At 33.6% G+C, this 15875-nt stretch overlaps 1 protein-coding gene and 1 long non-coding RNA gene across 2 annotated transcripts; both read left to right on the top strand.

Moving 5' to 3' along the window:
- Positions 1–2587: 2587 nt before the first annotated feature.
- Positions 2588–15183, top strand: LOC123906822 (long-chain-alcohol oxidase FAO2-like). Its single transcript, XM_045956836.1, has 4 exons — positions 2588–2882; positions 10114–10392; positions 11059–11175; positions 13484–15183. Exons 1-4 carry the CDS (start codon positions 2676–2678, stop codon positions 15095–15097), a joined length of 2217 nt encoding a protein of 738 aa, XP_045812792.1. The 5' UTR covers positions 2588–2675; the 3' UTR covers positions 15098–15183.
- Positions 3344–7040, top strand: LOC123906823. The gene is made up of 3 exons (XR_006809034.1): positions 3344–3604; positions 3756–3822; positions 6531–7040. It is a non-coding gene; the product is annotated as an uncharacterized LOC123906823 (long non-coding RNA).
- Positions 15184–15875: the final 692 nt, after the last annotated feature.

The raw sequence follows: 15875 nt of genomic DNA, 5'->3' as shown, positions 1-15875 counted from the left end.
CGCGAGTTTAAATACTTAAACTAGCGGTTGTTTACCAAATTTTCACGTAAACAAATATTTTAGTCCATTATCATTTTTTTTCTATTTAGATCCTTTTATCTTTTATAACCCCACATATAAAGTCTTTTTCTCATTTTATTTATTAAAAGAAATGCTAAAGTGACAAGCCACAAAAGATAATTTTTTATAAAAATTAAATAAACCGAGAATTTTGATCAGCGTGTTAAAAAAAAAATTACAACTAGGACAAAGGAGTTGAATTTAGGGTGAAGATGCGAGTGACATTCGAGGAAGTATTAGTGGAGGGTGGCGAACAAGGTGGTAAAGAAGATGGAGGTGAATAAGCCATTATAAATTTAAAGGATTTATATGTTTACAATATTTTTTACTCATTTCTTGAAGTAAAGTAACTATTAAAATGATAACATATAATTGACCATGATGAAAAAATAATGTTAGAAGAAATTTTTTTTGTATTATAAATATCATCGGAGGATTATGAGTTGGATGAACTACTTTATTACTGAATTTGTCTTGTACATTAATTCGAAAATACTGGAACAAAGATAAACCAACTTAATTCATGCTCCAAATCAAATCTAATAAAATTATGCAAAACATACCACTTTTGATAACAAGTTATTAAGACCATTTATCACAACCGACTTGCTTTAAAAAAGTCAATCCTACAAAATCGATTGTATTGTAAAAATTACTTCTACTTTATAAGCAATTATTTAAGTCATCTCACAAATGATATTTGACTTCATTGAGCTTTGGAGATACTTGTAAAAATGAGCTTTATATTATTCAATTTCTTATGTGTGGTATAAGCCAAGGCCATGTAGACCTCTCTACACTTCTCTATCCATATACCACTTATCTTCTATCTATCAACACAAACAGCTACGTATCCATATATTGCAACCAAATTCTTTCTTTTCTAATAAATTGCAACCAATGTTAGGTATGATATTAATCTTTCTTTTATAATAAATTGCTATCACTCTTATTATATGAAAACTACACATATCTTAAAAAAAGATGAATAAGACAATCGATATTACAAGATCCACATAATTTTTTTTGTCCGAGTCTAGTTATGATCAATGACTAGATCAATATTGTCGATTATATAAATGTGTGTGACGACTGACTATTTATATGAACACGTTTTTTTGTCTAAATTTGTATATATAAAAAATAAATAAAAAACATCTTTTGGAATAATACCGTAATAAATACTCTATATTAAAAAAATTAGTGACAGAGTTTAATGCAAATATAGAATCAACAAAATATGACATCATGTAGAGTTTAATTCTAAAATGACATCATGAAATTGCCTGCAAATATGACAACATAAAAGTAATGAGTTGAAGTATATATATCAATTTGAATCAACAAAATACCATACTTAAATGAACCACCAATAAACGCCGCACAAAACGACGCCAAACACAATGCCGCACAAGACGACGACAGACTTAAAAAACAAAAACGAAAAAGCAAATATGTGTGGATAATCACTTATTTGAATGAAAAGGAAAGAAAAAACAATTCAGAGAGGTGATTTTGGATAAAAAATTGATCCTAAAACACCCCTCCTCGGTGGATGAACAAAAGAGAAAACTAAGGTTGAATGGGGGGTGGCGGCTCTCATAGAATTGTTGAAAGGTTAGCAAAACTCAATGTTTAAAAAACTATTTTCACATCTTAATTGTATGGTTGTTATATAATTTAGCATAAATAACAATAAAAATCTATAGTCATTTAAAAACACCGACACTAGAAAGATTAAGGGAAAAAGACCTTAAGTTGGTTGTGTGAGTGACGCATGTCCTCATCATTAGAGCTGGGTAAAAAATCGAGACCCGTCCGAACCCAACAAAACCCGCCCAAAAATTAGAGATTTGGGCGTTTATAATAGCGGGTTGAAAAATTCGGTTTAGACTGGGTTGGTACGGGTGAGTTCGGGTAGAGGAAACTAGACTGACGGTGCCCGAAACCCGTCCGCATGAGTAAATCAAAACGCCGAATCGAAACTCTTCTCATCTCTCCTCTTCACACTTTCTCACTTCACCTCAAACCCACGAAGACTAAAACATTTTGAAACCCAAAACTTGATCATTCTTCATCTTGTTTATTCAACTTCGTTCAAATCAAATATTAAATTTTAATTTTATTTGAGATTTTAATTTTCTTCCTTACTTTTTATGTTGATTTAGAGTTTTTAAGACTTTTCTTTTGTGTTTGTTTCATAATTCTCTCATATCTGGTTGCATATTTTCTAGATCTAAACTTCAAATTTTGGGTTTGTTATTGTTTTTATTTTTATTTTATTTTTATTTTTTATGTCTAACCGCTTCAAACCGTCCGACAACCTGCTTAAACCGTAAATCCGAACCCGTGAAAATTGTTCTTCATTTTTCGAGTGGATTGAGCCTTATTTTTTGACTCTGCAATTTAGATCGGGTGACAACTTTGGGCCCGAACCCGCCCATATCCGCCCTGTCCACCCCTAGTCATCATATCTATTTTGTATAAAAAGTGACAAATATTGTAATTGTATAAATAGTGACAAAGATTGCAACTTAATTTGCAATTCATAACCAATAAAATAGATATTAATATTTAACCAAGAAAAGAGAGAGTATCTTTGTGATTGAAGAGTAATGGAAGATTGTCATCCTCAATTGAGAGGTGGAAGAAAAAAAGGGAAAGGTTACATTCATGGATTATCAACCAATCAGATTGAAGTAATGGCTTCCATGTGTGAGACCCTTTTTCCTTCCATTCCATTGAATAAAGAAAATTCTCAAGATCAAGTTATTTCATCATTCTACACAACTTCTGGTTCTCAGTTTCCACTTCCTGATGAGGTTTTTCCATCACACTCTTTATGAATATTTTTAATCTTAGCATTTAATTTTTCCTCTCTTTAATTTATCTCTATAAATAATAAACTCTAATTTTAGTGATATGTGGTACAACCGTACAATAGTTCCTGAGAAGCTCTCTCACAAGAGTACAGAGTACTTTTGTACCTTTTTAGTACTTGATTCAAAGGCCATGTCTAAGGCATGATAGAAAAAATTAAAGAGGATCTAAAGCCTATTAAAAGAGACGGATGCTAGCGTGGGTGTGAGTAACATATCTCTCACTGGTGAGAGAGTATTTCAACCGGCTATCAAAGGTTGTTCCTGTATTTTATTTTTTTTTTTAAGTAATTATTAATTATTAATTGAGAATATAATATTTTAATTATTATTATTAACAAAAACAAATACTTTCTCACCTAACAAATCCTTCCATCTTCTTCCTTCCCCCCACCGCAGGATCCACCGCGTTGCTCCTTCCTCCAGTCCATAACCATTGAACTAAATAAAATTAACATATTTAAGATCTAACAAGTTGGTGTGGACGAGGACATTGAATTGGCTAAACAAGTTGACAAACCCTTCTTTACCTCAAATTTTCAAATCCTTCCATTGTAGCAAATCAACATTCATACTTTCATTGTAGCAAATCAAACGAGCAAAGACAACTGGTTTGGATCGATCGAGAAGCAGAGCAAAGTGAAGACAACGGAAGGTTCTTTGAGGTAAGTTTATCCGGCTTAATTATTTCCCTTAAATCCTTCATTTTTTGTCGACTATTCACGCTAGAATCCGCCTCAAATTCATAAAGATTTTCATAGATATGTTTATGAAATAGGGATGGTTAAACATTTGCTATGTCTGTTAAATATGTAGGCTTTGAGTCATGGAGGGTAGACCAAACAGTCAAAATCCATTGTTCGTGAACGTAGCTTCAGGGGAAGTAGGTGAATGTTGCTATTATGTTTTAATTTTTTAAATTTTGATAGTATTTTAAATAGTAACATTCAATCAAAATTTTAAAATTTTCTTGTCATATAACTACATATTATTTGGAGAATTGTTTATATAAAAAATTTGGATTTTATTGTTGTTAACGACTAAATTGTCCGGTAAAAAATTTGTGAGGATCAAAATGAGTCTTCACTCTAAAATTTATATGCAATGACCCTTTAAAACTTACATTGTTGGAATTCTCAAATACAATTTTATGCACAATCTGGTTTACTCAATTTTGCCCACCAAGTGTTTGCTGAAATGTGTGAGCAATGTGTTCTCTCTTGGACGGCTCATGCTAGGGTGAGAGAGCCTATCATATCTCTCACCAGTGGCAACTCTTAATGGCCGTTAGATTTAGAGGTCTATATATTTTAGTGTAAGTTTTTATACCATATTTTTCCCTTTCTTCTCCATGCTCTTGTTAACCTGGATTTTATTTTACTTCGTATTTTTTCCATTTCCTGATTATTGTTCATGATTTCTTTTTATTCTTTGTATTTTTTTGATTTGTTATGACTCTACTTTTTCGTCAATTTCAACCTTTTCCATAACTTCTATTGATTCCTCTGAAGTGGTGATTGACCATTCTTGAAATTTCCAAGGTGATGGAACATAGATTTAAGACTTGAAACTCCATTGATTATCATGAATTTTTAGAAACTTCAGCTTCAAAAGCCTTCAATTCAATTAAAAAACTTTAAAATAAATTTTTTAAAAATTGATCTTGAGAGGATGTAGAAAGTGTTAGAATTTGAATGAAGAAAAAAAAGTGATAGCGAGATTAATAGAGAAATGAAGGAAAGAACATTAGGGGAAGCATCTGAATTCTGAAACATTGTATTAGGTGTATTAGGAAAGAACATTAATGAACATTGAGAAAAATGTCAAGGTAAAGGTAGAGAGAGAAGAGAGGGACATTGATACAGTGTGGCGTATGTATCATGCATTTTCACCAACGAATGGTCCAGATTCAATCTTTTGGTAGTTCACCCGTGAGCTATATGAGAGGCTCCCTCACCCTAGCCTCCGCCCTCTTGGACTAGCTTAATTCTAGGCTCTGTGGCTAGAGTTAATGGCTGGAATGGGAAGCAGGTTCAGTCAGACCTTACAAGCCTTGCAACTTTCACAGAATGGTATGAGACACCACTACCTAAACCACCACACCAGTTGCTGCAGCATCGAACCCTCTGCTACCACCTGAACCACCTAATAATGCAGCCGTTTAGAACAACTTAATGTCGCCACTGCCAAAACCACCGGATCACAATTTTCAATTGAAACACGGGGAGTTCCAAGGGACACGGGCATCTTCCGTTCCTACACCACCCCCCGAGCCTCCCGATGGAGATCACATATTGATGGTTTCGCAGGGAATTGTTACACTTATTATGTGGTTTCAAACATTGGAGTGGTTGATACACAAAATGAAAATTTGAACACATACCTTCATTTTTTCTTTCTTAAATTATTGAAGCTTGAATCTTTATAACATAAATTATAGTAAGATTAAATCTTTAATTTCAATTCTTACTTGTCAAGATTGAACTATCATTGTTTGAAAAAATAAAAAATTCAAGGAAGTAGTGATTTTTTCTTTCTTAAATTATTGAAGCTTGAATCTTTATCACACAAATTATAGTAAGATTAAATCTTTAATTTCAATGAACTATCATGTTGTTCCCCTTCTTCATTGTTTGAAAAATATAAAAAATTCCAGGAAGTAGTGTGTTCTTTGTTGGATCTTTGTTGGAGATGGTGATGTTCTTGACTTTTGAGTTTTGAATGGTGTTCTTATTGAAAATATATTTAAAGATTTAGTAAGTTTATTCTTGCTTGTTGCTGTCAAATATTGTTGTGATGTGGTGAAGGTGCCAATGAGTGTGTTGTGATGGATTTTGTGAGTGTGATAGAGACGGTGGAGAGAGAAACAATTGTGAAAGTAGAGAATATGTGATATAGTGTGAGTGGTGTAGAATATTATGGTATGACATAATTGAATCTATGGTTAAAACAAAGTCACCCATGGTGGGAGACCTACTTCACTCTCCCACGCTAGACTGAGCCTTGTTAGCTGCCATGTCACTTGCCGTGCCCATGATAGCTCTTTCGAGGCACGTCTTCAGTACCTATGCTGTACATTTTGTCTAACATTTGACTACCCTTGTGTACCTTACAGTATAGAAGCACTAAAACTTAAAATTCTGAAGCTCATTCCGCTTCCAGTGCCTTCGAGTAATAATGTATGTAGCTGATTAGTTTTGTGTGGGTCGAAAGCTAATATTTCCAGAGCGTTATACTGTTTATATAGTCTTCTGTTATGCTGTGTTTTTAACTCTGCTGATAGAGTAGGTTTTTTATGCATGATTATGCCGTTATGCTGCATCGGTCTGCACTAGTATTTGATGCACTGGTTGCCTATTTGTATAGTCACTCTTTTTACTTTAGCATTTGGTGTTGGGCAGATTCTAGGGTGAGAGAGTGAAACATATCTCACACCCGTGAAGAGTGATTTTTACCTGCTATTAGAGGTTGTTCCGGTTTTTTCTCTTTGGTAATTATTAATTGAGAATATAATATTGTAATTATTATTAGATATTAAAACTCATACATATCCAAAGATTTAACAGTGATATTGATTCCCTACCGTTGCAGGGCATAGGAGAAGAAACTCTGGGTACTGACATATCAAATGGGGGACCTAGCTACTCTGTTGGAGGTGGTAGTTCAAACCCAGATGAAAGTTTAGATGGGTCATTTGATGAGATTTGAAATGATAGAGAGGATCAAAGTTTTGGTTATGGTTGTGAAGTAGAAGCGGTTGTAATTAAAGATATGGCTGATATAATGAAGATCGACTTAAACAATTTTCGTGTAGCAGATGTACGAAAGTATGAATTTGTTGGGCTGGATGTCGCATACATGTTTTATTGTTGGTTTGCCAAAACTTCTGGGTTCTCTGTTCACAAAGGTCATGTGGTTAGAAATCACGAAGGGAACATTCTACAACAAACATTGTGTACAAGAATCAAAGACACCAGTGATTGTTCCTTCAAATACAACATAAAAAGTCATTTTTTTCCTTTAACCAAACTCAAAAACAAGGATGTATTGAAGGGAATGGTGTAGGTTATGTTAATATATATACACGAATGAAATGACATAGGTTGGTCTTGGTTGTTGCATTAATTAATAGATAATTAAGTTGGATCTGACTAAACGGTTGGTGAAAATTTTAATTAAATGTACCTCATCATTTTACAAAATTAAAATCTTAAAATATATTAAAATATTGTTACTCGCTACTTAGAATTAGAATGTGAACTAAAACACAGTTCGTTGTCCCATAAATCCTAGCACAGTTGATAAAAATGTCGAAATGGTTAGGCCTGACGTCATGACCCAGGTTCGAACCTCAGATCTCACAATTATATATTAGTTTAATTTAAGTGGATTACCACTTCATCTATGGAAAAAAAAACACAGTTCACTACCTAGAATGGAAACTAAAATACATTTTACTATTTAACGTGAATTTATATTTGTCTTTATGTGTATAATTTGCTTCCTTATTTGGTGCATCAATTTTATTGAGATTGCGGAGAGAAAGAAACAGAAGAAAAAAAAAAGTGTAATCTCTATACATCAATGATTTGCTTAAAGTAGATTAAGAAGTTATTGAATTTTCTATGAATGGAAAAGATAAAGATATCTATGTAAAAATTTAACTGCCATGTAAGATGAAGGAGACATTTGTACCAAAAAAAAAATGAAGGAAACAAAAAAATAATTTTTATATGGTGAACTAGTTCGCATCCTATAATGTGAAGTGTTGTTTTTCAATTTTTGCAGTTTTACACATTCGCGAGTTAGCATGCGAAGTGCAGTTTTACAATTTTATACACTCGCTTCCTAAGTAACGAGGGGTAAATTAGAATTACCAGGAGGCGCGCATGTATACCTGGGGTGCGAAAAGTAGAACTCTAAAATAAATAACTTCAATTAAATAACAACCTAAATGGGCTAGTATTGTGAAAACATAAATGGGCCACCTATTAAAACCCAAATGTTGTCTGTTCAACCTAAAAAATTGTCGTAAAAATAAAATTGGTTTTTTCTTAACCCTTACAATTACAATAATAAAGGTGCATCAAGTTTTGAAATTAATACAGTTTCTTTATATATATTTTGATTTTAAAAACTTAGTGTGTGTTTGGATGAGGGATTCTAGAAATTCAAGGGATTTTAAATACTAAGCAATTCAATTGATTCAATTGAATTCCCTTGATTTTCAAATTCCAGTGTTTGGATAAAGTGTTGAAATTCCATCAATTGTAAAATTCTTTGTTTGGGTAATGTAATTGAATTTCCTTCATTTAATTTTATTTATTTTAATAAAATCGATCCTAAACCAAAAAATTGGCCGAAAAACCGAAAAATCGGTCAAAAACCATAAATCGGCTGAAAACCTAAAATCGACTATAAATCCTAAAATCGGCCGAAAAACCTAAAATCGGCCGAAAACCATAAAATCGGCCGATAATCCGAAAAAATTGAGTTTTTTGGGTTTAGGGACGATTTTAGATTCTTCGGCCGATTTTTTGGATGTTGGCCGATTTTGGGTTTTCGGTCGATTTTTGGTTTTTCGGCCGATTTTTTGGGTTTTCGGCCGATTTTAGGATTTATAGTCGATTTTAGGTTTTTTTGCCGATTTTTCGGGTTTCCGGCCGATTTTAGGGTTTATAGTCGATTTTTTGGATTTTGGCTGATTTTAGGTTTTCAGCCGATTTTTTGGGTTTTCGGTCGATTTTTGGTTTTTCGGCCGATTTTTTGGGTTTTCGGCCGATTTTAGGGTTTATAGTCGATTTTTTTATTTTGGCCGATTTTAGGTTTATTTTGCCGATTTTTCGGGTTTCCGGCCGATTTTAGGGTTTATAGTCAATTTTTTCGATTTTGGTCGATTTTAGGTTTTCGGCCGATTTTTTGGGTTTTCGGTCGATTTTTGGTTTTTCGGCCTATTTTTTGGATTTTCAGCCGATTTTAGGGTTTATTGCCGATTTTTTAAATTTTGTAATTTTTTAAATTTTTAAATTTTTTAAATTTTTTAAATTTTTAAAATTTATAAAAGAAAAGATAAATTAAAAAAAAACCTACTAATACACTGTAGCAACAATTTCCCTGTAAATCATCCACACCATTCATTGTATTTCCAACACATCTGGTGGTAGAAAATTAGTCTTCACCAGTGGGAGACATCACCCACTTACCCACACTAGAATCCCCCATTAAAAGATTATTTTAAGTGGTGAATGATGATGAATAATATTATAATTAATATGAATTTAATAAAATTTATTGTTAAATTGAAAATTTATATCATATAGATTATTTATAATTTTTTGTTTAAATAAATAGAAAATTATTTGATATGTTATTAAGATCTAATATTCAATAAAAATTCATCTGTTAATTATGATGTGTCTTACATCGTCAACAATATCTTATATATCAATTTTTGTTTTATTTGTTATTGAAAACAAAATATGTGAATAGTTCTCACATTGTCAAACTGAGCCACTTATTTTAAGACAAAAGGAGTAACTCAAACTTTTATATTGCGGGTATCAAATATGATTCATATCCATTACAACAATAATTCATTTCTTAAAAATTAAAATATAGAATACGATATATTTAATTGATTATGATATATAAACATGAAAACATACATAAATATTCTTTCGATATTTTTTTATTTTTTTGAAGAAGCTAAATTAATCCATCTAAATTGGCACCAGAGAGAATCAAACCTCAGACCTCAAGAGGAGCACACTCCTACGTTACAAGTCAATACCAATGTACCAACCCAAGTTGGTTTTGGAACGGCGAATTCCTATGTGTATATCGAATTAAAGTCTATGGAACAAAAACGTCCGTCGGTATTGGTTTTATGGCCTATACCCAAGGTGTTTTGACCTTTGCCTGCGGATATGTGTCGTTGCTATATGTTAAATTTCTTGTTGTGCAACAAAAGAATATATTTATAATTTAATACATTTAAAAATTAACAAAATTTTCAGTAGCTCATCACATGTTAAAAGATCAAAATGACTATTCATCATTTTTCTCCCTATCCTTGCAAGAGCATTGGAACTTTACTAGTTTAATTCAATATTGTTCATTGAAATTGAAAAAGCTTTACCAATTCAATTTTATTTATTTTTTAAATGAAAATTAGGCTGCAGAGCTATTTTTATGGTTCAAGAAGAGTGCACCAGAAGCTATTCCATTGATGAGTTGGATTCTATGGATTCTGTCATTCAAATTAGGGACACTATTTCTTTGTGGAACTCTTTGCTTGCATTGGAAGTGGCCTTTTATTCTCAAATTTTCTGAGATTTCTTTGGAAAAGAGAGAACAAATTTTGAAGAAATGGTCAAAGGAGAACCGTTGGATACCTCTAAGGATGGTGTTTGTGATAATCAAACTTGCTTTCTTCTATAATTTGTTCACAAGGGTAATGCTTCTCATTCCATTTATGTTTTTAATTTGTTGTAGTCAAAAGATTTTTGTTAGTTTGACTATGAGATATAAAAATGTTAGCAAAACTACACAAGGTTATGCATTTTATCTGAAAGTCACACACAACTACCAGGCCCCGAGTTCAAACACGGGTGAAGCCGTCCAATCTAGTAATATTGACATTGTCAGTTCAATTAGGACTTATTTATGGACCATGTGCAAAATGTGGCAAAAATATATATTTGAAAAGGTGTGTTGATATTATTATATAAATTAAGAGATTATAGCATAGTATCATAAATTTTGTTTGAGAGCTTATAAAAATAAACCGAATAACACTTGGGGATATGTCATAAGTTGGCTTGTATATATAATACTAGTACCATTTATTTATAATTCTTTAGTAACGGAGTTAGACATGTAATTGTTTTTTTTTTTATTAGTTAGGTAGCCTAGTGGCTAAAAGTTCCACCTTTAAAGTGGATAAGTAGGGTGCCCAGGGTTCGAACTCCAGCTCTGCATATAAAATGTGATGTCCCTTCCAACTGAGCTAAGATCACGGGGACAAACATGTAATTGTTTTGAATGAGTCATTTTTGAAGTGCAACTCTTAATTTTATGAACTTCTAAATGCATCAATTTCCTTAATTGCTTGCTGCAGACAGATGTAAATGGCCATAATCCAATGTGGAAAGCAATAGGCTACAATGTAGACACTAGGGAAAAGTTGAAACCAAAGAAGAGGCCCCTCCAAGAAGGTGTAATAGAAACAACTTATGAAACTGTTAAGAATAATGGTGATTAGATAGTAGTTTCTATTAGTTAGTTAGAGTTTATATGAGTTTGTTATAGTTTGTTATTAGGTGGTTAGTTAGTTAGTTAACCCCTAAATTGCTCTATATAAGAGCCATCATTGTACTATTTTCATCATCTTTTATCAAATATGAATCCTTATGATTTTTACTATCTTGAAGACTTTCTAAAGTTTTCTCCATTTTCTCCAAACCATGGAAATCTTAACATGGTATCATCGCCTCGGTTTCGATCACCGAGAATCCGTCCCGCTTCCGCCATTGTACCGGTACCGGAGAATTCCTCCATTGCTTATCACAAAGAAGTTTACACTGTACTTTTTGATCCACCTTCATTTCTAATGGTTCACTCCATTTTTTGTCACCTATGGAAGAAATCAAAGATGGAAAAGAAGTTTTCGCCATTGCCGCCACTTCTTAAGCGACTGCAACAACTTCCGATGAATTTTGCAATTACTTCAACCATGGATGAGGATCTTGATTCTGAAATCTTGGAGAAGAACAATTCTGAGTTCACCTTTGACAGCTTCAGTTTCGGCAATTTTCGTTCTGAAATTGTTCCGATCAAGTCGATTAAGCCCGTTAAACCAAGATTCAATGGATGCATAATCAAGATCGGGGAGATATCTTGTTTCTTGAACAACTTCACACCAGAAGAACATCATGATTCCGCATCATCATTTTCGTTCCCAATTTCAGAGATCAAAGATGAATTGATGAAATTTCCAAATGCGAGTAACGCTTCTTCAACTACAAATCTTGAATCCGTGTTCGTTGTTTCTGAATCCGTCACGGAATTGAACGGGTCTTTTCAAGAATCAATGGATCTAGTGGTGCAGAATCCTCATCGCGGTTATTTTGGAATCGCCGTGAAAAATCACTCTATCTCCTCCTTCGCTGGTCACCTTCTAGAAGGTACAGTTCTCCTTGATCTAGATTTGGTTTCGATACAAATGTGTAGCTTGCTTCACCGCATCAACAACACCATTTTCGCCGTCGAAACTGTTTTCGATCCCGGCGGTGTAGTCAAGCCTCTCCCCGACATGATAACCTTGATATCGTTCTCACCGTCAACTTTTTGTTTGATCATGGTGTTCGTTGTTGAATTTTTGGGTGAATTCGCCGTCATTGTGTTTGATCCTGGCGGGAATCGTCACCACTCGCAGTTGAAGTCTCTAACTGCCATCTTCATTTCAGAAGAAAAGCACACAAAGGTCAGGGATTCAAAATCTTCTTTGTTCATCATTGACTCTGAACTCAATTTGGCCTCTGAACACAACTTACCTTCTGAACTCAATCTGGCTTCTGGTACAAATTCTGATACATCCTTGTTCCTCATACAACTTCACACCTTTGCATCTATCTCATCTGTTATTGGATTTTATTGTAGTCTTGAGTTTGGAATTTCATCCATCATTTTGGAGTTTTTTGGGAGCAACTATAAGAATTGAAATAGTTGATGATATTTGTTGAAGTTGATTAATCAGTTATGGTTTTGTTTTCCAAACTCATACTAAAAATTCTCTTACTATGAGTTTGAGGGAGGCTATTACAATATAGAAGCCAATTCTACAATACTGTTCTTCAATGCTGCTTGTATGAAGATTGATGAGAGAATTTGGTTTCAATTACTTGCCATGAAGTAACTTGTGAAGGTTACTGAGATATACCCATACCTTGTTACTGCTATTTGGTGCCTAACGACTGAAGGCCTTAGTAGTTAGTGCAATTTGCTTCCTACAAGTATTGAAATTTGGTCTTGTGGGTGTCTGGAGCATGAAAATTAGCTTATGTCAATGATTGATCTAGTTGTGTTTGATACTCATTGGTCACTGAAGGTTTCGGAGAAGGCTTAAGCTTGGATTCTTTTCTTGTTTTAGCCCTGGATCGCATGCTTGTATTCCTATTGGACTTGGGTCACATGTTATTTGCTGCAATGCAATTTTAGATTGCATTTTTTTCACAATAAATGTTGAGAATCATTGTAATTCAAACTCAAATTGGAAAATTTTCCAATGTTGAGTTTGAGGGAGGATGTTAAGAATAATGGTGATTAGATAGTAGTTTCTATTAGTTAGTTAGAGTTTATATGAGTTTGTTATAGTTTGTTATTAGGTGGTTAGTTAGTTAGTTAACCCCTAAATTGCTCTATATAAGAGCCATCATTGTACTATTTTCATCATCTTTTATCAAATATGAATCCTTATGATTTTTACTATCTTGAAGACTTTCTAAAGTTTTCTCCATTTTCTCCAAACCATGGAAATCTTAACAGAAACCAATTCTACCTTAATCCAATCCCTGAATGAAAAAGGCGTCGAAGTCACCGAAGATGAAGACCAGAACATGTACAAGATCAAATGTGATGTTGTCATTGTCGGTTCCGGTTGTGGTGGAGGAGTTGCAGCTGCAATTCTTGCAAAGTCAGGTCATAAAGTGATCATCCTAGAGAAAGGAGAGTATTTTGTTTCTCAAGATTATTCGTCATTGGAACGTTCGTCCATGAGCGAGTTATACGAATTAGGTGGAATCATGCCAACAATTGACGGTAAAATGTTGATTTTGTCCGGCTCAACTGTCGGGGGAGGTTCAGCTATAAACTGGGCTGCATGTGTAAGAACACCAGATTCTGTTATGAAGGAATGGTCTGAAAAATATAAACTACCTTTTTTCGCAAGCTCTGATTATAAATCCGCAATGGACGTCGTTTGCAAAAGGATTGGCGTGACAGATAAATGTAACAAGGAAAGTTTTCAAAATCAAGTTCTTCGAAAAGGTTGCGAAAGTATCGGTTTAAAAGTTGAATCAGTTGCAGTGAATGCTTCAGAAGATCATTATTGTGGTTCGTGCTGTTACGGTTGTAGAACAGGAGATAAAAAAGGAACTGACACAACTTGGTTGGTTGATGCTGTCGAAAACGGCGCAGTTATCCTCACTGGATGTAAAGCTGAGAAATTCATATTAGAAGATGGAAAGAATGGAACAAAGAGAAAGAATTGCTTAGGAGTGATTGCTGCAACAAGTTGGAAAAGTAAGATAACAATGAAACTCCAAATAGGATCCAAAGTAACTATTTCATCATGTGGATCATTACTTACACCTCCCCTAATGATTTCAAGTGGACTAAAAAATCCGAACATCGGAAGGAACCTTCATCTCCATCCGGTTCAATTTGCTTGGGGCTATTTCCCCGAAAACATGACCGACTTAAGTGGTAATAACTATGAAGGAGGAATCATTACTTCTATACACAAAGTACTTGAAGAGAATTCCACGCCGAAAATCATTATTGAAGCACCGTCTTTAGGACCGGGATCATTTTCGGCATTCGTTCCATGGCTCTCAGGAGTCGATATGAAAGACAGAATGGCGAAATATGCAAGAACTGCTAACCTTTTTGCATTGGTTAGAGATAAAGGATCAGGAGAAGTAAAAAGTGAAGGAAGAGTTTCTTATAGACTTGATCAAATGGACAAAGAAAATCTTAGAATTGGACTAAGGAAGGCATTAAGGATTTTGGTTGCGGCCGGAGCTATTGAAGTTGGAACTTATAGGAGTGATGGACAAAAAATCAAATGTAGTGGAATCAAACAAGAAGATTTGGAGGAGTTTCTTGATGATGTTGTGGTTGTCGGAGGACCGAGGTCGAGTGGTGAACTTTGGACAATGTTTACTTCTGCACATCAAATGGGGAGTTGTAGAATGAGTGACAATGAAGAAGAGGGTGCAGTTGATGAGAATGGAGAATGTTGGGAAGCAAAAGGGTTATATGTGTGTGATGGAAGTGTTTTACCTAGTGCTGTTGGTGTTAACCCTATGGTAACTATTGAATCTACAGCATATTGTATTGCAAGTAAAATTGCAGAATCACTTAAAGAAAAATTATAGATAGAGATTGGTTAATTATAATGAAGTTTGTATTATTTCAATAGAAGAAATTCATTGAAAATGTATATGTACTTTTCATTTTTTTTTACATGATGTAACTACTATTGTTGGTGTTGAAACAAAATAAAGTGTCATGTAAATGTGTCAAAGTTTATTATGCTAAACTTCATAATATAATAATAATAATATGTTGTGAATTCAACAAGATAAAGTGAAACAAATGATTATGAAAACTAAAATTAAACGGTAAAGATTCAAACCAGAACAAATCTAGAACTATGTGTAGACTATAATTCAAACAATCAATCTAAAAAACAAAGGTAAAGAAAGTAGAGGATTCACAACAAGATTGTTTACGTAGTTTGGCTCAAAATTGACCTACGTGTGTAGAAGAGAACATCTCTCATATTCACAGTCAATTCAATGAGTCTTTACCACAGGCATAAAAGAGTTATAAAAAAATTAACTTCAAATGTTCATGAACAAAATTCTACTTTAAATTTTTGACCATTTTCCGCTCAATTAATCTCAATTTAAAGAATAGTAACCAAGAAAATATGCACAATTATAGTAGGGTGGAAAATACTCTATCATTCCCCGTTTAACAACATTGAGAGATTCTCTCTTTTCCCGTTTGAAATCTTCTGTCAGTATTGTTGCCAATATTTTATTGTTCATTCAAACTTTCTTTATGAAATAGTTTTATTCCATATATACATATATATTTTTGAAACTGCTTCTGCTGTGCAGGGGCTGAACCCGATGCTGACACCTGCTC

The sequence above is a fragment of the Trifolium pratense genome, linkage group LG2, assembly GCF_020283565.1.
Source record: "Trifolium pratense cultivar HEN17-A07 linkage group LG2, ARS_RC_1.1, whole genome shotgun sequence".
Taxonomy (NCBI): domain Eukaryota; kingdom Viridiplantae; phylum Streptophyta; class Magnoliopsida; order Fabales; family Fabaceae; genus Trifolium; species Trifolium pratense.
The sequence above is the reverse complement of the archived record's forward strand: the minus strand, read 5'-3'. Positions and strand labels throughout refer to the sequence as shown.

Excerpts from the sequence above, each read along its gene's own strand:
- LOC123906822 (XM_045956836.1), top strand. The coding sequence starts at position 2,676 with ATGGAAGATTGTCATCCTCAATTGAGAGGTGGAAGAAAAAAAGGGAAA. Across the intron at positions 2,883-10,113 it reads AGTTTCCACTTCCTGATGAG|GCTGCAGAGCTATTTTTATG; the intron begins GTTTTTCCATCA and ends AATGAAAATTAG. Across the intron at positions 10,393-11,058 it reads TCTATAATTTGTTCACAAGG|ACAGATGTAAATGGCCATAA; the intron begins GTAATGCTTCTC and ends TGCTTGCTGCAG.